Source organism: Halichoeres trimaculatus, unplaced genomic scaffold (assembly GCF_033239565.1).
Source record: "Halichoeres trimaculatus isolate MK-OKI-2021-1 unplaced genomic scaffold, fHalTri1.1 fHalTri1_scaffold_22, whole genome shotgun sequence".
Taxonomy (NCBI): Eukaryota; Metazoa; Chordata; class Actinopteri; order Labriformes; family Labridae; genus Halichoeres; species Halichoeres trimaculatus.
The window spans coordinates 21,885,616-21,907,581 of NW_027437200.1; the positions used below are offsets into that span (position 1 = coordinate 21,885,616).

General features: G+C 36.9%; 2 protein-coding genes across 4 annotated transcripts; one reads left to right on the plus strand and one right to left on the minus strand.

Moving 5' to 3' along the window:
* Nucleotides 1-1,020: 1,020 nt before the first annotated feature.
* LOC141784099 (protein O-GlcNAcase) lies at nucleotides 1,021-13,925 on the minus strand. 2 transcript variants are annotated; one of them, XM_074661809.1, is made up of 17 exons: nucleotides 13,722-13,925; nucleotides 11,885-11,936; nucleotides 11,693-11,790; nucleotides 11,307-11,437; nucleotides 11,033-11,204; nucleotides 9,501-9,599; nucleotides 9,121-9,390; nucleotides 8,935-9,021; nucleotides 6,962-7,419; nucleotides 6,693-6,867; nucleotides 5,261-5,317; nucleotides 4,890-4,975; nucleotides 4,688-4,792; nucleotides 3,997-4,088; nucleotides 3,686-3,875; nucleotides 1,875-2,034; nucleotides 1,021-1,259 (listed from the first exon to the last, which is right to left on the minus strand). In XM_074661809.1, the coding sequence occupies exons 1-17, from the start codon at nucleotides 13,759-13,761 to the stop codon at nucleotides 1,123-1,125; spliced, it is 2,409 nt and encodes an 802-aa protein (XP_074517910.1). In that variant the 5' UTR covers nucleotides 13,762-13,925; the 3' UTR covers nucleotides 1,021-1,122. The 2 variants fall into 2 exon arrangements, with proteins under 2 accessions (XP_074517910.1, XP_074517909.1); XM_074661808.1 differs by having other exon boundaries at nucleotides 5,240-5,317.
* Nucleotides 13,926-16,312: 2,387 nt separating this feature from the next.
* LOC141784308 (calcium-binding protein 2-like) lies at nucleotides 16,313-20,431 on the plus strand. Of its 2 annotated transcripts, none has more exons than XM_074662088.1 (7): nucleotides 16,313-16,389; nucleotides 16,514-16,649; nucleotides 17,199-17,229; nucleotides 17,956-18,099; nucleotides 19,646-19,755; nucleotides 20,105-20,252; nucleotides 20,368-20,431. In XM_074662088.1, exons 1-7 carry the CDS (start codon nucleotides 16,313-16,315, stop codon nucleotides 20,394-20,396), a joined length of 675 nt encoding a protein of 224 aa, XP_074518189.1. In that variant the 3' UTR covers nucleotides 20,397-20,431. The 2 variants fall into 2 exon arrangements, with proteins under 2 accessions (XP_074518189.1, XP_074518190.1); XM_074662089.1 differs by having other exon boundaries at nucleotides 16,313-16,383; nucleotides 16,511-16,649.
* The last annotated feature ends 1,535 nt before the right edge of the window (nucleotides 20,432-21,966 follow it).

The window sequence follows — 21,966 nt, forward strand, 5'->3', positions numbered from 1 at the left end:
GCTCTGTCACATTTTTACTCGATGTGGACTCAATTTGCACTGCAATATGAACTTCTATACTTCTATGAGGTCAGGAGAACCAGGGCTACAGGCTAAAAACTGTGAGGAACTATGTACAAACACTTTTTTCAAGTGTTGGATCAAAGAAAAGTGAAGTATTCTCAGTTTAATATGCTCTGAACACACAAACTGTTGCATGACACCAGGAAGATGGAAGGAAAATTTCTAAGAATTCTTTAGATTTAAATACAGGACAAATATCGATCATTTAGGGCTTGTTTAATGCAGTAAAGAGTGTAGAATTATCTGTATTTTACAGAATTGAGCTAGAGCAAACGGTTGATTTTCTGCAGATTTTCAAAAAGGACATGTGAATAAACGAGATGTGGACAGCAGTCCCCCAAAAATCACTCTTGCACCACAACAATCAGACCTGAGAAACATTTCTATGAGGTGTATTAATTTTTTAAAGTTTGACCACAGCCCATCTGGAATGACTGGGGAGATGGATTTTTTAACCTGTACTGCAGCCACCCACCAGGGGGAGCAGTTTTTGTGGAGAACTCACTTTGAGCCGAGCAAGATGACGTCCATTTGTTTTACAGTCCATGGTTTCCTCAGGCTAACAATTCAGATCGTCTCTCTTTGAGATTTTAGCAAAATTTAAAGGTTGGTTCGCATGAAGAAACTAATAAAATCAGGTAACTCATACCTTAACGTGCCCTTTCTTGTTTACTTTCTCCGGCCAAAAGACCACAGCCAATCATATGAGACGAGGGCCACAGCCAATCACATCAGGGGATACGATGACAACAGCTGGGCCTGCCCATGGGTGAGCAGGAGGAAGCTTCATGGGCAGAAGAGCCTCTGTACATGAGCGAACGTAATCTGTTTGCATGGATGCTAGACTTTTAAGGGCTCATGATCAAAATGTGAATTCAGGAAAAAAAAATTAAGACAATTTTCTGGTAAAAAAAAAAAAAAAAACTGCTCCTGCTTCTGTTCTGTACTATCCAACCCCTGACCTAACCCCAAGAGACATACTGCAGTTTATGCTTCTTATGTGTCTTTCTGACATGTTTGTTTGGTGTGTGTGTGTGTGTGTGTGTATGTGTGTGTGTTTCAGAGAAGCCTCCCCAGCACCAGCCCCTCTCTGCTCCTGGCTTCTCCTCTGAGAATCTCCAAAAAGCCCAGTTTAGTCAGGAACTCCAGCCTCTGTTGGTCTGTGGGCTGCACCTCGCAGAACACACCCTGAGAACCTGGAGACGACAAACAGCTGTTAGAGACGGAGACAGAGTGAAGGGTGAAGGGAGTCATTTAAAATGAGGAGGGTTTTACTATTCAGCATTTGAACTAGGGCTACAGCTATCGAATATTTCAGTATTCAAGTATTCTACTGAAAATTCAATCGATTAATCGATTAATCAATGAAATTAATCGATGGATTAATCGAGTAATCGGATAAAACATTTATTTTTAGTTAAAGAGCAATTATTTAGTTAAAAATTTGTTTCAAACAAGGTGATAAATTTTAAGTTCAAAGCAATCTGATTTTATGTAATCGAGTTACTCGAATTATTCGAGGAATAACCCCATCATGAAACACAAATCCAAAACCAATCAGTCAATCTCATGAGCCTTGAGTCTTTTATTGCCAGAAAGTTTTTATAAAAGTGTTTTCCCCGATGTGCTCCAGGTATGTTTTAGTGAGGTGAAGACAATTTGGGCTTTTGTTGCACCATTAGTCAGAGTACTAATGTGTTTTTGGGTTCCCTCTATGCTCTAATTCTTTTCACCAGAGGTTTAGTTAATGCGATGTTCAAGAACCTTCTGCAGACTCTGTTAATAAGCAGTGACTCACACCCCGTTCTCACCGTTGGCCTTAAGTGCAGCGAGGAGGGCGTTGAGGAGGGTGCGGCTGATGCTGATGTCCACCAGGTCAGGCAAAGCATCCAGGCGCAGCTGGGACGGGAAGTGATAGAGGAGGGAGTCTGGGTACTCTCCTTGGTCCTCCTCCATCAGCTTTACCAAGTCCTGCACAAGGAGGAGCTGAGAGTGACATCACTGCCAGGAGTAAAGCCCCACACTACGAGCGTCAGTTACTGTAAGGTTCGATGTTTATGGAAAGGAAATTATGTGCTAATGATGCATCCCTTTCGCAGAGTCACACAGAGTTACAGAATAAATGAGGAATCCCACAGCTCGTCTTAACGAAGAGGTTAATAAGTTTGTCACACGTGGTGGCAGATCAGAATGTAACGCTTTTCTTTTGTTTCTCACCTTTTTAGCGCCACCCTTTCTCTTTTACTGTCCAAATTCTTGTTTGTACTGTGTAACCGTCTATTTATACTTAAAAAATGAAGTACAAAAACATAAATGTAAATGTGAATCAAAACAAAAATATAATTATACATAAATATATATAATAAGGTGAAAATAATTACAAAACTTACAGAATATTCAAAAAATTAAAATATTAAGAAAAATAAAAGTGAAAAGATGAACAAAAATAAAACTTTGTTCAGTGGATGTTCACTTATGAGTCAAAAAAAACTGAAGAAATGTTTTTTTTTCCTTTTTTAAATAAAAATAAATGAAATTCGGTCTGGTTTTCAATATTCTGTTTCTAAGTATGGATCCAAGATATGGAGGACCAAAACTGCAAAAAATTAAAATTTCAAAAAGTAAATACAAATAATTAAAAATAAGTAAACTTCAAAAATAAAATACAAAAACATGAATAAAAATCGAAATCAAAACAAAAATAAAAACCAAATAAAAGTTGAAAAAAATGCAAAAACTTAAAAAAGACTCAAAAATTAAAAATGTTTAGAAAATAAATGTGGAAATAAATACAAAAATAAATGTATAAATAGAATGAAATATCAATATTTTTGTGTTTGTACCGTGTATCTGTGTTTCATTCATTCAGTTGATTTTCACATATGAATCAAAAAACAAAACACTGAAAAAGTTTTTGTTTTTTTACTTTTTTAAAGGAAAACAAGCGAACTCAATCTGTACGTTTTTTTATGTTCTGTTTGTTGATATGGATCAAATATATGGAGGGCCAAAACTGCCAAAATTAGAAATATATACTAGTAAAAAACAGTTTTATAAATTAAAAAAACAAACTTAAAAAAAGAAATACAAAAATATAAATATAAATGGGAATCAAAACAAAAATAAAAATATACTTACATTTTTAAAATAAGCAGAAAATAATTACAAAACTAAAAGATTTTTTAAAAATGAATATATATATATATATATATATATATATATATATATATATATATATATATATATATATATATAAAGGTGAAAATTAGGACAAAAATAAATCTTTTAATAGAATTAAATATAAAAAAAAGTTTAACCCAAGACACATCTAGGACTGCCCCATCATATGAATAATATTTCTCTTTGTTTTTCATGCTGACAGTGTCTGCAGCATTAAAATAAATATGAGAGCATAGCCCTTTTATTTACTTATCTATTGATATTTAAATCTATCTTTACATTTTTTTTGTATTTACTTTTATTTATTAACTTTTTTTTTAACTTCTGTTTTTATTTTTTCTTTAATTAATTTATTTTTAATTTTGGAATTTTTTGCCCTCTATAAAAAATGACAATAAAAATGAATGTTCGACGTAAAGTTTAAGTTAAACCACATTATAACCTGTGTGTAGGGGTAGGCATGACCCCCTTTGGTTGGGTATTTGTCCCTCATGGCGGGTAGCCAGCTGGCCTGGCAACGCTTGGCGAAAGAGCGGACATCCAAGATGCCTAACACACAGCCACACACACCCAGCTCATCCTCCAGGATGAAACCGTATTCTGGGGACAGCGCCAGGCATGGTCCAAGACATCTACGGGACAGAGAAGACTTTACTTTTTAATACACTAAAATGTTGTTTTTATGATAAATATCAGTGAGGAGCTTTTCTCCAACAGTGGAGATAAGCAGAGGATCCTGTTTCTCACACACACCTGTCTCCTATCACATCCGGGTGGACCGCACTGGATTCTTGGCCACCCTGGTTTCTCATGTAGAGCTGTCGGACCATCCGATACAACTCCACCTACACGCAGAATGGAAAGAAAAACTCTCTGAAATGTTCCTTAAAAGCTGTTTTCAAAGGAGCTATGCCAAGGTTTAAAGGTAGAGTCTGCAGGAGTTTTCTGTTACCTGTTTGTCAAACTGGGCTCCTCCTCCTTGGCTCAGTGCCAGCTGCAGCACACACCCACAGCCCCCGACTGTGACTATGTGAAAACACTAGCCCAGCAACCACCTGTAGCATCGTGTTTCTACATGGGAGAGACTCAAGAGCTGTGCACCTGACTTAGCATGCTAGCACAAGCTAATCTCGGGTATTTGACATATACCTGGTTAGCAGAAAGCTAACTAGCCAACTAGATTTGACAATTAAACGACAATAATAAATTCTAAACCGCAGAGTTACAAAAACATCACGCAAACTCTCTGCCCAGAAACTTTGGGTGCAACCAAAGCATCAACATCCAGGCAGAGGAGGGGGTTTGAGGCTGACACAGACACTGACACACGTATAGAGGCCCAGATATGACGATTGAGCAGGATTATTCCAGTAAAAGGTGACATTTAATTTTTAAGATATCCTGCAGACTCTACCTTAATTAACTTAAATGTAACTTTTAATACCTTGTCCTTGTTCTGATAGGGCCTGATGTTGTAGCGCCGGGAGGTTGGGTAGAGAGGAGGAGGATGGGTGAAGAGATCACTGCAGCTACCTATTGGGAGGAGCATCTACAAAACATCATAAAAACACAGTCATCGGGTGAAAGGGTGAATTATGAAAGGGGTTAAATATTAATTTCATGTAAGGTCCAACCACACAGCCTACCTGCACCTCACCTGACACGCCCCCTTTGAACACCCAGGGTTCTGACTCCCGTCCCTGTTGCTCTGGCCCTGTGGACTTTCCACACCCTGTGGACAATAACTGAGTATTAATCAGTGGGTATCATACGGTAACGACAATGAAATGGCACAAATTTTATTCCTGAAGACACAAAAAGCACAGTTAAGTTTAAATGATTAACACTTCATCAGGAGGTCTGGGGTGGAGTAATTATTAAACCATAGGTCTTTGGTAAATTACAAGCTTGGTGTTCTGCTGTGGTTTACTGTGTTACCGCTAAGACTCAGAGATGTATTGTTGTTATGTAGTAGGAGAAATATTCAGGCCCATACAAAGGGGTAATGCTTCCTCACAGTGGAAGCAGTTCTTCCATGAGCCAAGGGAGGAGCCATCACTCAATACCCGTCCATCTGAGAGAAAGAGAAAGAGTACACTTTAATACCATTAAAAGAAAACACATAAACAGGGTGAACTACTTGGGCTCTAATTTCGTGGCGCAGCGCGCAAGCCTAGCACACCCTGCGCAGTGTTCATTTCGTGCAGCGCATCCAATTTGTCAATTTGGTAGACCGTCTGCGCAGAGATGGGTGTGACAACGCGCCAGGGGAAGTTTACGGCAGATTCATGTTGAGTCATTCATAGACTCAAGTTTGAACAGACCACTGCAGAATAACAGCTGTCTGTGGGTTGGAATCAACATTAGCACTCACAGTTTAGCCCTTTTAGCCTTTAGCTCATGCTTTAGCAGTTTGTCCACATTTTAGCCTTTAGTTCATGTTTCAGCCCTTAGCTTATGTTTAAGCCTTTAGCTTGTGTTTTGGCTTTAAGGTCATGTTTTAGCCTTTTGCTTATGATTTAGCCTTTAGCTCTTGTCAGAGCCTTGAGCTTGTTTTTTTATCCTTTAGCTCATGCTTTAGCAATTTGTCCATGTTTTAGCCTTTAGTTCATATTTCAGACCTTAGCTTATGTTTTAGCCTTGAGCTTGTTTTTTTTTATCTTTTAGCTCATGTTTTAGCAATTTGTCCATGTTTTGGCCTTCAGCTTGTGGTTAAGCCTCGAGCCTGCTTTTGAGGCTTTGGCTAATGTTCAAGCCACTAGCTCATGTTTTAGCCTTTAGCTCATGCTTTAGCAATTTGTCTATGTTTGCGCCTTTAGTTCATGTTTCAGCATTTAGCTTCTGTTTTAGCAATCTGTTCATGTTTTAGCCTTAAGCTTATGTTTAAGCCTTTAGCTTGTGTTTTGGCCTTTAGCTCATGTTTTAGCCTTTTGCTTATGATTTAGCCTTTAGGTCATGTTTTGGCCTTTAACTTGTGTTTTAGTCATTAGCATGTGTTTTAGCCTTTAGCTTGTGGTTAAGCCTTGAGCTTGCTTTTTTATCCTTTAGCTAATTTTTAAGCAATTTGTCCATGTTTTGGCCTTTAACTTGTGGTTAAGCCTCAAGCTTGCTTTTGAGACTTTGGCTCATGTTCAAGCCACTAGCTCATGTTTTAGCCTTTGGCTCATGTTTTATCATGCTCTATTTCTCTCCTGTTTCTCTTTCTCCTGCTCTTCTGTCCTTTTTCTGTCTAACAGTTAGGCTCCAGTGTCCACCATCACTACAAAATTAATCACAGAAATCGTTTTCAGCAGAGAAAAACACAGATCTCTCTTCTTTCTACTGAACTTTGTCAGCAGATGTTGTGTTGTCATAGAAACCAGATTGATTTACCTGGTCCCAAACAGGAAAAATATAACTTATTAATTCCCATCTGATCCTTCCTGTCCTTGGTGTCCCCACACACTCACCCAGCCAGCATATGAAGGCTTTGGCCACCAGGGCTGTGTTCCTCAGGTCCCACACATAGGGGTAAAGGTCGTAGAGGACAGCTCTGTTGGCCCCACCAACCACGCTGCAGTGGAGTTGGACGATGTCTTCACACAAGGACAGGAACCTGGAAGCCCTGCTGCGCCATTCGTCAATCTGAGAGGTGGAGCACAGTCACTCTCAGTCATGTCTTCAGTGTAATGAACGTTTTTCTTCACCAAAATACAAAGGCATAAAAACACAGACCCACCTTCTGAGGTGGAGCCTTGTTGCTGTTAGCACCAACCAAGTGACAGTTTGTCTTTAGCCATGTCAGGTCCTGCAGCATTTTATGGGCTGAGGGGCCTTGTTCATGGGGCAGATAATGAAGACCAATCAGCAGTCGGACCTGGGTCTCACTGAGGAGGCCCTTCCCACCACACAGCCCTTGACCCTGGGCCTTCTTCCCCCTGCCTTTGCCAAATGTTGCTTCAGGTCTGGGCTCTGGAAGCTGTTGATACGGTTGATGAGGCTGATTCGTCCTCATCCTCTCCCCCTCTTTCCCATCCCCCAGCCGCTTCGACCTCGTTGGAGATGATGGAGGAGAACTGGAGTTCAGGGGTAGAACAGGAAGTTTTGCTATAGAAGATGGTCCTCTGGAGGCGGGGGGACAATCAAACCTGTCTGAAGTTTTGCAGCCACACTTTTCTGTTTGTGGCGTCTGACGTCCTTAGAAATAAAAAGAAACTGGTTAACCTAACGAGTAACAAAAGACATTCCTGTTCAGAGAGCTGCAAAACATCAGTGCAGACCACTCAAAGGTCATGACCAGGGGTCTGCAACCTTTACTTCCTTAGGAGCCATTTTACTCACATGGTTTAAAGTCATTCCACCTACTTTATCTTCACAATAAAGACTTTATAGTGAAAATTCTATACATAGTTACATCTGGTGAATAGTAATCTAGACAGGAAGTTTTCTTTTTAATTAATAACATTGAAAATGTGATGTCTCAGCTCATTATTTTTAATAAATTTGCAAAAAAAAAAAAAATGCTGAAATTACTTAATTTTGTAGGAACAAAAAAACTATAATTTAAAAAATGGCAAAAAACTCCCAAAAAATGAAATTTCAATTATTTGCATTTTAAAAAAGGGAAATAAAAAAATAGAAATTTAATAAAATTGCACAATTTATTATTTTTTTTAAAGATTTCAAATGTAATAAAATTGCAAAAATGTCAAACAATTTTTAAAAAAGTGCATCAAATAACAAAAGTGAAATTTCAAAAATGTTAAAATTTTGCAAAAGCTTTTTAAAGGACAAGGAATTTTTTTTTAATTGAAATTTAAAAAAATTTCAAAAATTTTAAAAAATTGAAATTTTCAAACATTCGCGAAATTTTTAAAACTTGTTAAAAAATTCAAAAAATTTTAAAGTTTAACAAATTTGCAAGAATTTAAAGAAAATTGAAATTTAAACATTTTTGAAGCTTGATACATTTCCAAAAGATTTTATTGATTTTGAAATTTTGCAAAAACTTTTTAAAAGCTCACAAAAGTTTCAAAAAATTGAAATTAAAAATTTGCCAAAATCCAAAAAATTGAAAATTTAAAGTATTTGTAAACTTTAAAAATAAGCAAAAATTCTGAAATTCTGAAATTTAATAATTTGCAAAAAAAAAAAAAAAAAAAAGAAATTGAAACATTTTTGAAATTTAATGCATCTGCAAAAAATTTAATCAATTTTGAAAATTTAGTAATCTGTAATTTTTTTTTATTTTTTTGAAAGAATACTTTAATGTAATAACATTTATTGATAGTACCACCAGACTTTCATTTTTTTTTGGTTTGCCATTGTCTTACCACATGCCAAGCATGTATATCAAGCTGGCATGTGGTAGTTATAGGACTTAATTTACACAGAATTAAAGTCAGTATTTTCTTCCAGATGAGATGAGTTTTGTAGATGTAGTTATCTTCCCAGGGCTGTAAAACTTGAGGTTAGCCACAGGTGCATGGAAAGTTGGTGGGCTGTTGATGTTGTAGGAGGTGAAGTAGAGCGGTGGCAGGCTTTATTGACAGATGGGATGAAGATTTAGTTCAACTAAATGTTAACACAGGATTTTATTTAGTGTCAGTGTCTTTAATCATCAATATCTAATTTATTTTTTAAAGCCACAAGGAGCCACTGCAAAGGAGTCAAAGAGATGCAGGTTACAGACCCTTGGTCATGATGATTTACCTGCTTGTAGTGGTTGGTTGAGTTCTTCCATCCAGTCACGTAGAGCAGCAGACAAAGCTTTATCAGGGCAGTATTCACACTCCTCATCTGAAGGATGCATGAAAACGTTATGATGTCAGAAAACAACAACACAACACAAACCAAGGTCACCTCTCACACTGAGGCAAACCTTTCAACCAGCCTCACCTTTCCTCCCCCACTTTCCAGCTCGGTACCAGCTTCCCAGCGTATGAAGCGGGACGAAGTTGGCTTCAAACTCGCAGTTGGGGTTGAGTAACAGGCCTCTCAGGTGGCTCCTCAACCTGGGCTCCCGGCCCTTAAAGGGTCCCAGGAAGAGACGTCTGGAGTCGTAGTCATTTGCGTGCAGGTTGTCCCAGATGAGCGGGGCTCGTTGGAGGACACACTTCACCTCAGCAAGACAGTCGACAGACAGTCTCCTGGAGATGACTTTACTTCCTGTGGGCCCAAGAGGAAACTGACACATTAAAATCCATGAGACTGAAATTACTGACAAGTCTTAAAAATATCTTATAATAAATAAATCCCTTACATAAATATTCCCTTACCTGTCCATACTACGGTAATGTTGGGCAGCAGGGCCTCTCCAACAGTCTGCAGGTATGGAGACTTGGAAACACTGGGAGAACACAGTGAGCTACAGTACTCTGTGGAGGACAGGACGATAAACAGACATGTTTTAATGCTGGGAGAGAAAACATGTCGTCATGGTGTTGTTGTTGTTGTTGTGGTGTGCGTAGAATCCTGAGTAAAAAAAAAACTGAATTTCATTTCTGCTGCTAAACCTTATGTCCACTAGTCTGTCCAAGCTAGCTTAGCTTAGCCGTTAGATAACAGTGTATTGAGAAAATTCAGGATTTTATTTTTTATTTATTTTTTTAAATTCTCTTCTTATTGAAATATGACATCATTATATCACTTATTTGATACATCTTAAATACTATTTTTCCTTTTTTTTTTCTCTCTTCCTCTGTCCGTTCATTTTTAACAGTCGTAACATGGATTCGATACAAAAAAGGGAAAAAAATGAACAATAAATGGAATACAATAAAAATAAATTAATTAAAAATGATAATCAATAAATAATAATGATATGTAATTTTTTTCTTCTTTTTTTGTCCTTTTGGTAAACATCTGAAATAAATTTTAAAGAGGGCCCTAGGGGAAAAATAATAGGTACAAAAACAAGAATAAGTGAAGAAACAATAATAAAAGAAGTACAATAATGGTAGATATTTGAAAAATAAAAATGAATAAATTAATGAATTAATCAAACCTTAAGAATTATACATGAGAAAACTAATACACATATGTAACATGACCCTAAACATATATTTCTTTACAAAATCCATAATTTCTGCTGTTATTTTTTTCAAGATAGAAACAATTTTTAAGAAACAAAAAAGACTTCAGCTCAGGAGTTCATAAAGTGATAATTTCTAGAAACAAAAAAAAATCAAATCCCATCCAACCCAAATTACCATACAACTCCCTCTGAAAATACTCAGTCCCTCAACCCAAATAAGGAGTCCGTAAGTCCTGGAAAGTGTTGCAATAGTAAATCCAGGGAATAAAATAAGTCATTTCTCAGTTCCTTATAAGTTTAAGTCTTGGCCCACCTTCCACAGGTAAGTTCCTTTATCCACGGTGGCCCTTACAAACTGAACACACGAAAAAGTGTACATCACTCTTTAACGTGAGATTCCTATTCAATACATGTTCAACATCTCCAAATAGACCTAACGCAATATGGAAATAATTGTGCTAGCTTGATGCCAACGTATATGGTAAATTGCATTGATTATGCTAGCAGTTAGCATGGATCAGTATAACTTCAGTTTTACAATAGAATGTCAACTTTCATCAAAGAAACATATCGTAAACAATGCTGAAAACTCTGAATGTCCAAAGAAAGAAAGAGTACGGGCAGGCTCATGTCAATACCCATCCCTAATGAAAACAAACTATTTCCAGACATTTTATTCACTTCGACAGAGCTGACCAGACAATGTAAAGTCAACCAGATCCAGAACACACATGCACAGAGACTGTTACACAGTTACGGACAGCAGGGGCCTACCTGTAGGGCAGAACAGGAAGATAGGCGGTTCACCCAAGAACCGGTAGATTTCATTGGTTACAGTGACCTGAGCCTGGGCGAACGAAGAAAAGGCCTCAGTATCAGCCTGACACATCGAGTGATCGATGTCATCGAAGAGTATGGCAAACGCCTGACAACCCAGGTCAGACACCTAGGGAAGGAGAAACAGTTTACTAGGAAGGAGAGAAAAGACACCCAGACTTTTTTTTTTTAAAACTGACTACATCATGTTTGATCTCATTGTGTGATATACTTGTCTTAGCTTGCGCTTGAGTAGCGTCAGGTCACAAGCAGAGGAAAAGACGATATCCTGACCGGGTGAGAGGGCGTAAACAAACCTCAGACCTCTTGATTTGGCTTCCAGTATGAGAGTACGCAGCTGACCTAGAGACAGAAAGCAGAGGAGTGAAATCTGAAAACTCAAGTGAGATAAAGCCCTGTTTCCACCAAGCGGTTCAGTTTGGTTCGTCTCGGTACTGCACCCATTTTTTGGCACAGGATCAGGCTTGACTGATCCAACCCGTACCAAAGTGTACTGACGGGACCGCTTGGTGAAAACAAGGCTGAAGTCTATGTGTTGACAAAAAACGCTTCACATTTATAAGTGGGTTAATGTGAACTGGCAAAGACAGACGTTACCCTCTTCCTCTGGAGAATACACCTCCCTCCACAACAACCTGTGTTTGAGGTCATCCTTTGGCCCATAAAGGTAGGTGTTCAAACCCCAGCACTGCATCCTGACACAGGAAGACATCAAAATTTGTGGAATAAGTTTACAGACACAATTAATTTTGGGGGGGCTGCCCTTTTTTTGAGTGTTAACAGACTTACCATTGAAAGAGAACTTTCCTTTGATCCAGAGACCAAGGTCTCCCATAAAAACCTACAAAGAAGAACAAATAGAACATTTTATATACATGTAACCAGAAGCCTGTAAGTCAACACCTACAGTTCCCCATGTGTGTCAGTGTCTGTGTCTGTCCCAACCCCCTCCTCTGCCTGGACGTTGACGGGGCTGCGCTGAGCCAAGAGGGAGGAGCCCAGTTTGAATGTTGTGTTTACTAACAAGTAACAAAAACTCCTCCAGACCCTACTTTTAAAGCATATAACAGCCATCCTGTTATCCGTAATGCCTGTGAGCGCTTAGTGTAGATCTTTAGGGCTCTAATACGAGAGCTCTGATAAGCATAGATCCCTCCTCCCTCAATCGCTCTCTGCTGCATATATTCTTATACATTTAGACCCGTCGTCCGCATTAAACCACAGTTTTACGTCACTGAAAACAATATTTTCTTGGGATGTCGCAATACAGATTTTTCTACTTCCAATTTTTTCATATGTTTTGCTGATACAGATCTGTTTCTCGGATAAATCGGATCATATTTGTTTTATTAAAGTGAGCCCTGTTGGTACTTCCTCGAGGAAGACTCACTTTACAAATGTTACTTCCAATCACGTAACGAAATCTGTTTTTCTGAAAACTCCAAAGCGAAGATTTTGGAAAACTATGGTTTTGTGTAGACGCTGGAAAACAACGTTTTTGGTTCTCAAATGTCACAGCTGAATAAAGGGGTTTCCTCCTGATTGGCTGGCACGGGTTTCACATTTGAAAAACACTTCCAAATATGGGTTGGGCGTGCTTTGAACCGCACTTGGCGCGGAATTTGCTGAATTTGCTGAATTTGCGTTAGGGATGGGTACCTTTCACACCTGAAAAGATACGGTACCAATTTTCGGTACTTATGTGGTAGAGAATATCAATTTGTTTATCAATGAAATATAAAAAAAAATTCAATTTAACATATTTATTTTTCGATATATAACCTTGCAATGGTGTTTTCATGCCCAGCGTGGAAAACTGCCTACTCTTCTATTCCCCCACAGTCACAAGGATGTGTTTAGGTACCTAAACATGGTACCTTTTGGTTTTACCTGAGTCGATACTCGGTACTTTTGACAGAATTCGGTCGGTACCTATATAAGTACCTAATTGGGTACCCATCCCTAATTTGCGTGTGGATGGAAATATTTTAAAAAACCAACAAGGAGGGGATATTATTATTATTTTTGAAAATACCCAGCTATATTTGGACAAGGCCGGTCCTGCCCGACCTGATTGGGAAAAAGGTAGAAGAAAGGAGACTTTTTCAAGATCACTTGGAAACTCCTCACAGCCCCTTTAAGATCACTGTTTCTATACCTTCATCCTTTTAACAGGGTAACAAAATAATATTCTGTTCTGTTTTTATTTGTTTGTTTATTTTGTTATAAAGTAAGGCTGCATTATCATTTCCACTTCTGTTTTGTGGTTGTCTCCAAATAATCTCCAACACCCCAACAGTATCGAGCCGTCCTCACCATCTTTATGCTAACTCCTCTAAGCTAATCATGGTTTTCAGGTTATTGTCACGTGAGCATCGTCTATTAGCGCCACTGTCGTCGTCATCACGTTCATCACTGCCTGTGTCACTGTCGACACCACCAGCCATTACCCAGCGTATTTTTTCCTACGTAAATCCACACACACCTTAAATATGCTACCTTTATCCGCCCCTTCACTGAAATAAGGCGGAAAACACACACACAGCTTAGCATGAGTCAGGTAAATCACCAAGGCGAGAGTCACGTGATCAGGCAGTAGGTCAGTGATGAAGTCTGCAGCTCTTACCTTCTACCACCCCACACAGAAACTGCTTTCTCTCCTCCATCTGGTCCCAGCCGCTCCCCCTGTCGCTTCAGTCGGCCCAGAAAAGATGAGGGAAGACGGTATGGTCACTGAGGCAGCCCAGAATCCATCGGTCAGACCTCCCCATCTGTCTCCTCCTGCTCCTCTCCTTCCCTCCTCACCTTCCCATCGAAGAAGCTTCGTGCTGCGTTCAGGGGCTCGGCGGTTTCTCAAGAGCTCGACGCCTGGCACAAAGAAGCAGCGCTGTTATGGTTAAAAAAAAAAAGAACAGAAAAGTGGAATTGATAGCTTTTTATCGCAGTCATTCAAAATACATACATCAGGCATTTTTGTTTAAAGGAAAAAAAAAAGTGTTCTAAGCTAGTGGCTAATTTCAGCTCTCTCCACTCTCACAAACTGAAGTTGTAGTTTTATCCCTCAGGTTGAGTTTGTCATGATAGTAATTAATAAGCCTTAAAAATAACACCTAAGGAGTAAATACATTATGTTTTAATGTGATTATCAGTGCAGGAGGAAAAGAGGAAACGAGAAGATTAGATGAGTGAAAACAGATCAGTGTCACTGAATACATCAGTTTTGTCCGAGTGTCAGTGAAAGCAGCTACATGGTGCAACTGGTATTGGTTTATATATATATATATATATATATATATATATATATATATATATATATATATATATATATATATATATATATATATATATATATATATATATATATATATATGCTGTTAACAGCTGTTTGCACCAGCAGACCATGAAAAGTTTCTTGTTTTGTAGAATGGAAAAAAGGTTATAGTTTTGATTCTGGTTCAGATAATTGTTTAAACATTGTGAAACCACAGAATCAACCTTCAACCATGAAGAATGTATTTAAAATGATGCTTCATTAAGGAGTTAAAAGCACCGATGAGAATGTTCAGATTATGTTTGAGACAGTTAGTACCATGTTTTCCCACAAGGTGGTGTTATGGCAGCAGTACAGATCAGGGCTTCAGGTGGATCTTGGTAACATACATGAATTTGAATTTATTTATGTATTTGTCCATGTACATGTGTTAATTTATAATATAAGCACTTCTAATAGCACAATCACATTATTTTCACAAACATTTCTTTTTTTATTATTTTTTTTTCTTGTATCTAAACAAAACCTATTTTTTAATTGATGATAATCTGCACTTGATGCCAAAGATTTGTATTTTTCATTATATTTGCAAAAATATTTAAGAAATATTTTGAAATTTCAAAAGATTTGCAAAAATTCTAGTGAAAAAAAAAGAAAAAAAGAAAAAAGAATTTCCAAAATCTGCAACAATTTGATATAATTTGTAATTCAACAAATTTGCCAAAAGTAAAAAAAAAAAAAAAAGAAAAAAAAAAGAAAATTGCAAAATTTGCAAACATTTAATTTTTTTTTATATTTCATAAAAATTGCAATAGTTTCCAAAATTTTGAAACCTCAAAATAATAATAATAATCCAAAATTTGCAATTTTTTTTTCAAAAAATTTGCAATGGTTTACAAAATTTCTGAAACCTTAAAAAAAAGAACTAAATAAAAATTATCAAACATTTCAATTTTTTTTGAAATTTCAAAAATTTGCAATATATTTAAAAAATTCTAAAAAAAAAAAAAAAAAAAAAAAAAAGTGGAAATATTAAATGATGCAAAATTTCATGAAACGTTACTTGAGTTTTACAATATATTGAAAATAAGGTCAAATGATTAATTTTGTTGTTTGTTGCCAATGTTATATCAGTCATGCTTATTGGTAAGTTGGTTAGTTTTGACCTGGGCGGATGGGCTGGAGGAGGGAGGACGGGAACAGGTTTGTTGACAAACTACTGCAGAGCTGTATCATTGTGGTTTACCAACGTTTGTCACTGAATAAAATAATGTGGTGGAAAAAAAAAAGAGTATGTGGCAGAAAACCACATTTTTATTCAAACCACTACTTTAACTGAATGATACATTTTATTGTCACAAAACAGCAGAATGAAACTTTGTGACGGGGATCAATCAATGAAACTGAATCTAACAGAAAGTCTCTTTCAAAAGGTTTATTTTTGTTTCCAGTGTTTGTTTGTTTTTTTTTTATTCAACAAAGCTCAACTTCCTGTTAGGCTGTAATTCAGGTGAAAGGCATACGACCTCTAGGAACTCAGATCAGCCACTTTGCTGCTCCACGTCTTTCTTTTTCCTCTGATGGTTGGCGGCATGTTCAGCCAGGTAATTACCTGTTAAGCCTTCCTGTGGAAAGAGGTTAAAGGGAGTAGGAAAAAGTGAGCAGACAGGACACTGAGCAGAACACAGGTGGAGCACAGCTCAAAGACGACTGAAAGAAAACTGACGCTTACTTTCTGCTTGGCTTTTTCCACCATCTGGGAAAAGTAGACGGACAGGTAAGCAGAGTAGAGCAGGTAGTGACTAGGAACATGATGTTAAAGCTTTGAGAGAAAGCAGAGAGATCACAGACTCTTGACCTTAGCAGTAAGTGTTGATTTTAACCTCCTCTGTGTCCAAAAAGACACGGATGGTTTGACGGTGTGTCGCTCTGTGTTTGTCAGCAGCATGTCCAAGGCAGGCGAAAGGACGGCGTCCACTACTTCAGCAACTTCTGCTGACTCCGTCTCCACAGATGGGTGTGTGTTGATGAAAACTGTGTGTTAGTCCTTTAACGTGACTCAGACTACCCAGAATACTTCAAACTAAAAGCCAATTTATTTTTACAAAAACACATATTTTCTTGTGTTTTTCTTCACCATGCAGCAGCAAAGGAAGCGTCTCAAAGGATTCCCCATCAGGCTCAGTCTCTGAAACCCCAAAGAAAGCGTCCAAGAAGTCCAAGAAAAACACAGAGAGTATGAACAAAGTCTACAATTCTGTGCTTAACAGTGTTTTTGGGGCGGTGAGTTGCTGATGTTGTAGAGACACATTTTCAATGTCTTCTTGTTCTTAAGTCCTTAAAATACAAACACTTTATTTATCAGTTAACTGTTATTCAGATTGGTTGTTGACAAAAAGACCTTGACTTCTTAGCAACCTTTGATTTGTCAAACGAGCGGATGTCAGTCAGTGACGTATCAGATTCAGATGTGAGGTAGAAGTCATGCAGCGTACGTCGTTTTTTCCTGATCCCTTTCAGGCCGAGGTACCTAAGCCTGGTGTATCTATAGTATTAGTGTCTAATTAGTTCAGGATTACTGCCACAGTTCATTAGTGTAATCCAGAGGAAGAGCTTTGGAGAACACTCGTTTGACTCCACTATAAATATAAACCAAACACACCAGTTCTTTCATTTGTTGATGTAAAGTCACGATAACCTCCATGGTTTTATACTTTTTAGATCTTTTGGAAAATCTACCCACGTGATTTTCACAGAAATGACTTCTCTTGTGTATTGATCTGTCAGGATACATTTAGTAATCACTGTGTTTCTTTTTTATCGTTTCTGCAGGACAGAGAGTTAGCTCAAGCAGAGCTGGATGGTAAGTTTAACCTCACAGTTTAACCCTCATCGGGGACATTTTTGACCTTTCAGGTGATTTTTTTCCCTCATTTTTTTGGCTGTAACTTTGGTTTTGTTACTCTACATAAAATGATCTTTTGTAAAAAGGTTTTTTTTTTTCATGAAAAATCATAAAATCATTTTTTTTTCTTAAGTCAGTGGGGGGGAATTAATGATGTAATAATGGAATTAATTAGAGGACAAAAATGTCCTCTACCAAAAACTGCTTAAAAAAATCGACATATATTGTTTTGCTCAAATCTTTCAATCAACTTCAGTCCAAATCAAAATTACTAATTTTTAAAAATTATTTTTCATTATATTAACCCCATTAAATGCCAATTTAATCACATAGTGTTACTGTTTTCATTTTGAAAAATACAAATAAAATGAGTTATTTTCCTGAGGATAAATGTTGGAGCGCTGGGGATATTAATTCAAGATTAGGCTTAAACACGTGTAAGATTTTGATGCATAGCAAGTTTTTTTTTGATCAGTGTTTCTTCTAGCTAGAGGACAACAATGTCCCAAAGCCACCAACCCTCATCGTTAGCAGAAATAATGAATCGAAAGTACAAGAGTAAAATCTGGGATATAAGTGGCACTAGTTTATAAGACCCCTTAGGCGAGTTTACACCTGACAGTAGCTCACATTAGTGAGACAATGGCAGTCATTAATCTGTTTGTTTCTCCGTTTTCTCTACAGAGTTACAAGAGGCCTTCAAAGAGTTTGACTATGATCAAGATGGATACCTGAACTACAAAGATGTGGCTGAATGCATGAGAACTATGGGATACATGCCGACAGAGATGGAACTGCTGGAGATAGTCCAACAAATCAAGATGAGAAGTAAGAACAAAAGCTGCTCTGGGTGTTTTCACAAACTGTTGGACATAGAAAAGAATACTCCCGCAGATTTCAAACTCTATGGTCCGGCTTTTATCGTTTATCTGAGTGGGGTCTGCAACTTCTGCTTTAAAGGAGATATTTTGCCTCAGCTCACCCGGGAAAAAAAATTTCCAGAGCCACAAAATGGACTTTATCTTCATAATAAAGGTTAAAAGTGTATAAAATTGTAACAGAGAAAAAAATCTAGTGAATAATTGTCTAAACAGGAGGGTTTTTTTTGGATTGTTGAAATTGAACACATGATGTCTTAGTTTTTTTTAATTTTTCATTCATTTTGAAAAAATATTCAAAAAATTTTGAAATGTAAAAAACAATTGCCAAAATTGCAAAAAAAAATTTAAAAATTGTTAAAAAGTTGAAAAATTGTCCAAAAAAATCCAAATTTCAGAGTTTTTCAAATGTCTAAAATTTTTTTTTTTAAAAAAAGGTAAAATTTCTTTAATCTAATAAATTTAAAAAATTGGGGGGGGGGGGGGGGGGGGGGGGGGGCAAAATGTTTGCAGAAAAAAATCAAAAATAAATCAAAATCTCCAAAATTGACAAAAAATATATTTATTTGTTTATTTAAATTTCAAAAATTTACATTAGTTTAAAACAATCCCAAAATTGGGGGGGGGGGGGGGGGGGGGGCAAAATGTTTGCAGAAAAAAATCAAAAATAAATCAAAATCTCCAAAATTGACAAAAAATATATTTATTTGTTTATTTAAATTTCAAAAATTTACATTAGTTTAAAACAATCCCAAAATCTAAAAAAATGTAATTTCTTAATTGAAAAAAAAACGGTTTTTTTTTATTTAAAAAATTTGCAAAAATTACAAAAAAAATTTGAAGTATACTTTAATATGATAACATACTTTGTTAACAATGGTTAAATCAACGTTTCTTGTGCTCTTCTTCGTTGCTTATGTATTGCTACATATTTACATGTTATTTGATTCAGTATGTAATGCAAAAATTTTGTTATTTTTTTCAGAAATTAAAATAAAAAAATTACAAAAATTTTGAAAAAATTAAAAAATTAGTCAAAAATTAGTTAAAATAAAAAAATCAAATATTCAAAAATGCGTTTTTTTAAGTTTGCAAAAATTTCAAAATTTTTGAAAGAACACTTAAACTCGATGACATGTATTGATACAATACCTCAACCCATCATTTCTTGTTGTTTGCTAATAACTGGCTACATATCAATTATTTATTAAGCCGTCACGTTGTCAGTTAAAGAAAACCATCCACACAGAATTAAAATCAGTATTTTCTTCCAGATTAGTTTTTTTGTAGATGTAGTTATTTTCCCAGGGCTGTAAAACTTGAGGTTAGCCACAGGTGCATGGAAAGTTGGTGGGCTGTTGATGTTGTAGGAGGTGAAGTAGAGCGGTGGCAGGCTTTATTGACAGATGGGATGAAGATTTAGTTCAACTAAATGTTTGTTTTCATTTGACTTGTTTTGTCTTCTGACCTTAACGTTTCCTGCTTTTCCTCGACAGTGGGGGGGCTGATGGACTTTGAAGACTTTGTTGAACTGATGGGACCGAGAATGATGGGAGAGACGGCTCATATGCTGGGACTCAAAGAGCTCCAGTCAGCTTTTGTGCAGGTCTGTCAACAAAACCAAACACGCACACAATAACGCCTTGATCACATTTTTTTTCAGTAAGTTATTCCAAAATTTTAAAAAGTAGATAAATTTGTTCTGTGAATGAAAGTGCACTTCTCAGTTTTTGTCAGTTTGGTTACATTTTTCCCATTAGGTTGATATAAATAACAAAAACATCTTGATACAGCAACAGAAACATCAACTTACAGGCTGAGGAGGGGGGTTCAAGGCAGACACAGACACTGACACACACATATAGAGGCCTATAAGAGACGATGGAGCAGGATAATTTTTGTAAAATCCTGCAGACCCTTTCATTAATCAATATTTTGCCAATTCCCTTTCAAAGTTCGATCTTGATGGAGATGGGAAGATCAACCAGGAGGAGATGAAGGAGGCAATCAAGTCACTCCTGGGGGAGAAGCTGAAGAAAGGAGAACTGGAGGAGATCTTAAAGGAACTGGACATTAACGCGGATGGAAACATTGACTTTGAAGGTGAGATGATGCAGATTGACTTAGATTTGGTGTAATACCCATCATCCCTTTGTTTTTGGAGTTAGATTACCTCAGTACAGAGCTGACCGTGGATCCTATCCTCTCTTCTTCACAGAGTTTGTGATGATGCTCTCCATCCGCTAAAAGACCGGCTACTGGGAGAAGATACACACATAGTGTCCGTTGAGATAAATACAGCCCTCCTAACCAAATGTCGACTGTTTGGTGATGCAGAAGTAGACTTCTACAAAAGAATATGTGCCTAACTCTACCATTAATACAAATTGATAGTTGAAGGATGATTACCGTGTGGCTTAAAAACATAAGAGTAAAAGATTTTGCTATTTTAATAAAGAAATTAAAACGATGTGACTTCTTGTCTTTCATTCAGTGAAGAAGCAAACGTAGCTCATGTTTGAGACTTAAGCTTTTCTTATATCCTTTAGCTCATGTTTTAGCCTTTAACTTTTGTTTTAGTTATTAGCTTAAATTTTTGCCTTTAGCTGATGTTTTGCCCTTATATTGTGTTCAAGTCATTAGCTTGTGTTTTAGCCTTTAGCTCATGTTTGATATATTTGTCCATGTTTTAGCCTTTAGCTTATGTTTCAGCCTTAAAGGGATAGTTCAGTTTTTCTGAAGTGGGGTTGTATGAGCTCTATGTGACCACTAAGGACATTAGATACAGTAGAAAGTTGTCTCCTCTCCCTCAGTAAGACACAAACTGTAATCGATGGTGACGAGGAAATAGGCGCTAACAGGGAAAGACTGTACCAGATTCAAAGGCTATTTTCTCTGCCTACAAGAACTAAAATCAAAAAGTAATACCACAGTTTAAGAGTACGCTACATAAAATATTTTTTAAGTGCAATAAGTCCTCGGAAATATCAACATTTATCCGGACCTAACTAACTGGCCATGGGTCCTTCCGCGCAGAGCTAGTGCGCTCCGTCCCCCCTCCTCCTTTCAGCTGTAGGGAATGTAAACAAGCTATGCTTCAGGCGCCGGTTGTAGCCTCGTGTAAGTTTGATCAAGTATCGTAATTCTTTTGTTTGTACTCTAAGGATTGTGAGGCAGCATAGGAAATTCAAAATGAGTGAGTATGACAGCGACGATGAAGTTCCATTCACTTTGGAACCAAAAGGATACCTGTATGAACCGGAGCACACAGAAGAAGAGCTGCTATAGATGGCAACTGAAAGGAATACAGAGGAAACATCCACGGACACAAAATGTAATAAAAAATACAATACAACCTAAAACATATGTAATAAGAGACCCAGAATCTTACAAAAGTGCTGAGTCTGAAATGTATTTATAAAAAAACAAAAAACGGTAAAACCCATAACTTAACAAGTTGATACATTCTGGGATAAAAGTGATGACATTTTAGGTTTCATTACTTTTTTTTTAATTTTAAACAAATTTCAGATTGTTGTCATGTGTCGGACCCTAACAGCCTTGAGTTTTTATACACACACATATATATATATTTATACATATGTATACAAACTCAAGGCTAAAACGTGGCCTGTTGGAGTCCGACAAGTGACAACAACCTGAAATTTGTTTAAAACTAAAAAATTATAATAATAACTTAAAACCAACTAACTTAAATGAATAAAGGGGTATTCCGTAACTCCTGACAGAGAAACTCACACAGAAGTTTTTTAATAAGAGGATAATCATCATATGTGAAGCAGCCAAATTATTGAAC

Excerpts from the sequence above, each read along its gene's own strand:
- LOC141784099 (XM_074661808.1), bottom strand. The coding sequence starts at position 13,761 with ATGGAGGAGAGAAAGCAGTTTCTGTGTGGGGTGGTAGAAG. Across the intron at positions 4,089-4,687 it reads CCTATCAGAACAAGGACAAG|GTGGAGTTGTATCGGATGGT; the intron begins GTATTAAAAGTT and ends TTCTGCGTGTAG. Across the intron at positions 3,876-3,996 it reads CCGGATGTGATAGGAGACAG|ATGTCTTGGACCATGCCTGG; the intron begins GTGTGTGTGAGA and ends TCTGTCCCGTAG.
- LOC141784308 (XM_074662088.1), top strand. The coding sequence starts at position 16,313 with ATGTCCAAGGCAGGCGAAAGGACGGCGTCCACTACTTCAGCAACTTCT. Across the intron at positions 18,100-19,645 it reads CCAACAAATCAAGATGAGAA|TGGGGGGGCTGATGGACTTT; the intron begins GTAAGAACAAAA and ends TTTCCTCGACAG. Across the intron at positions 19,756-20,104 it reads TCCAGTCAGCTTTTGTGCAG|TTCGATCTTGATGGAGATGG; the intron begins GTCTGTCAACAA and ends TCCCTTTCAAAG.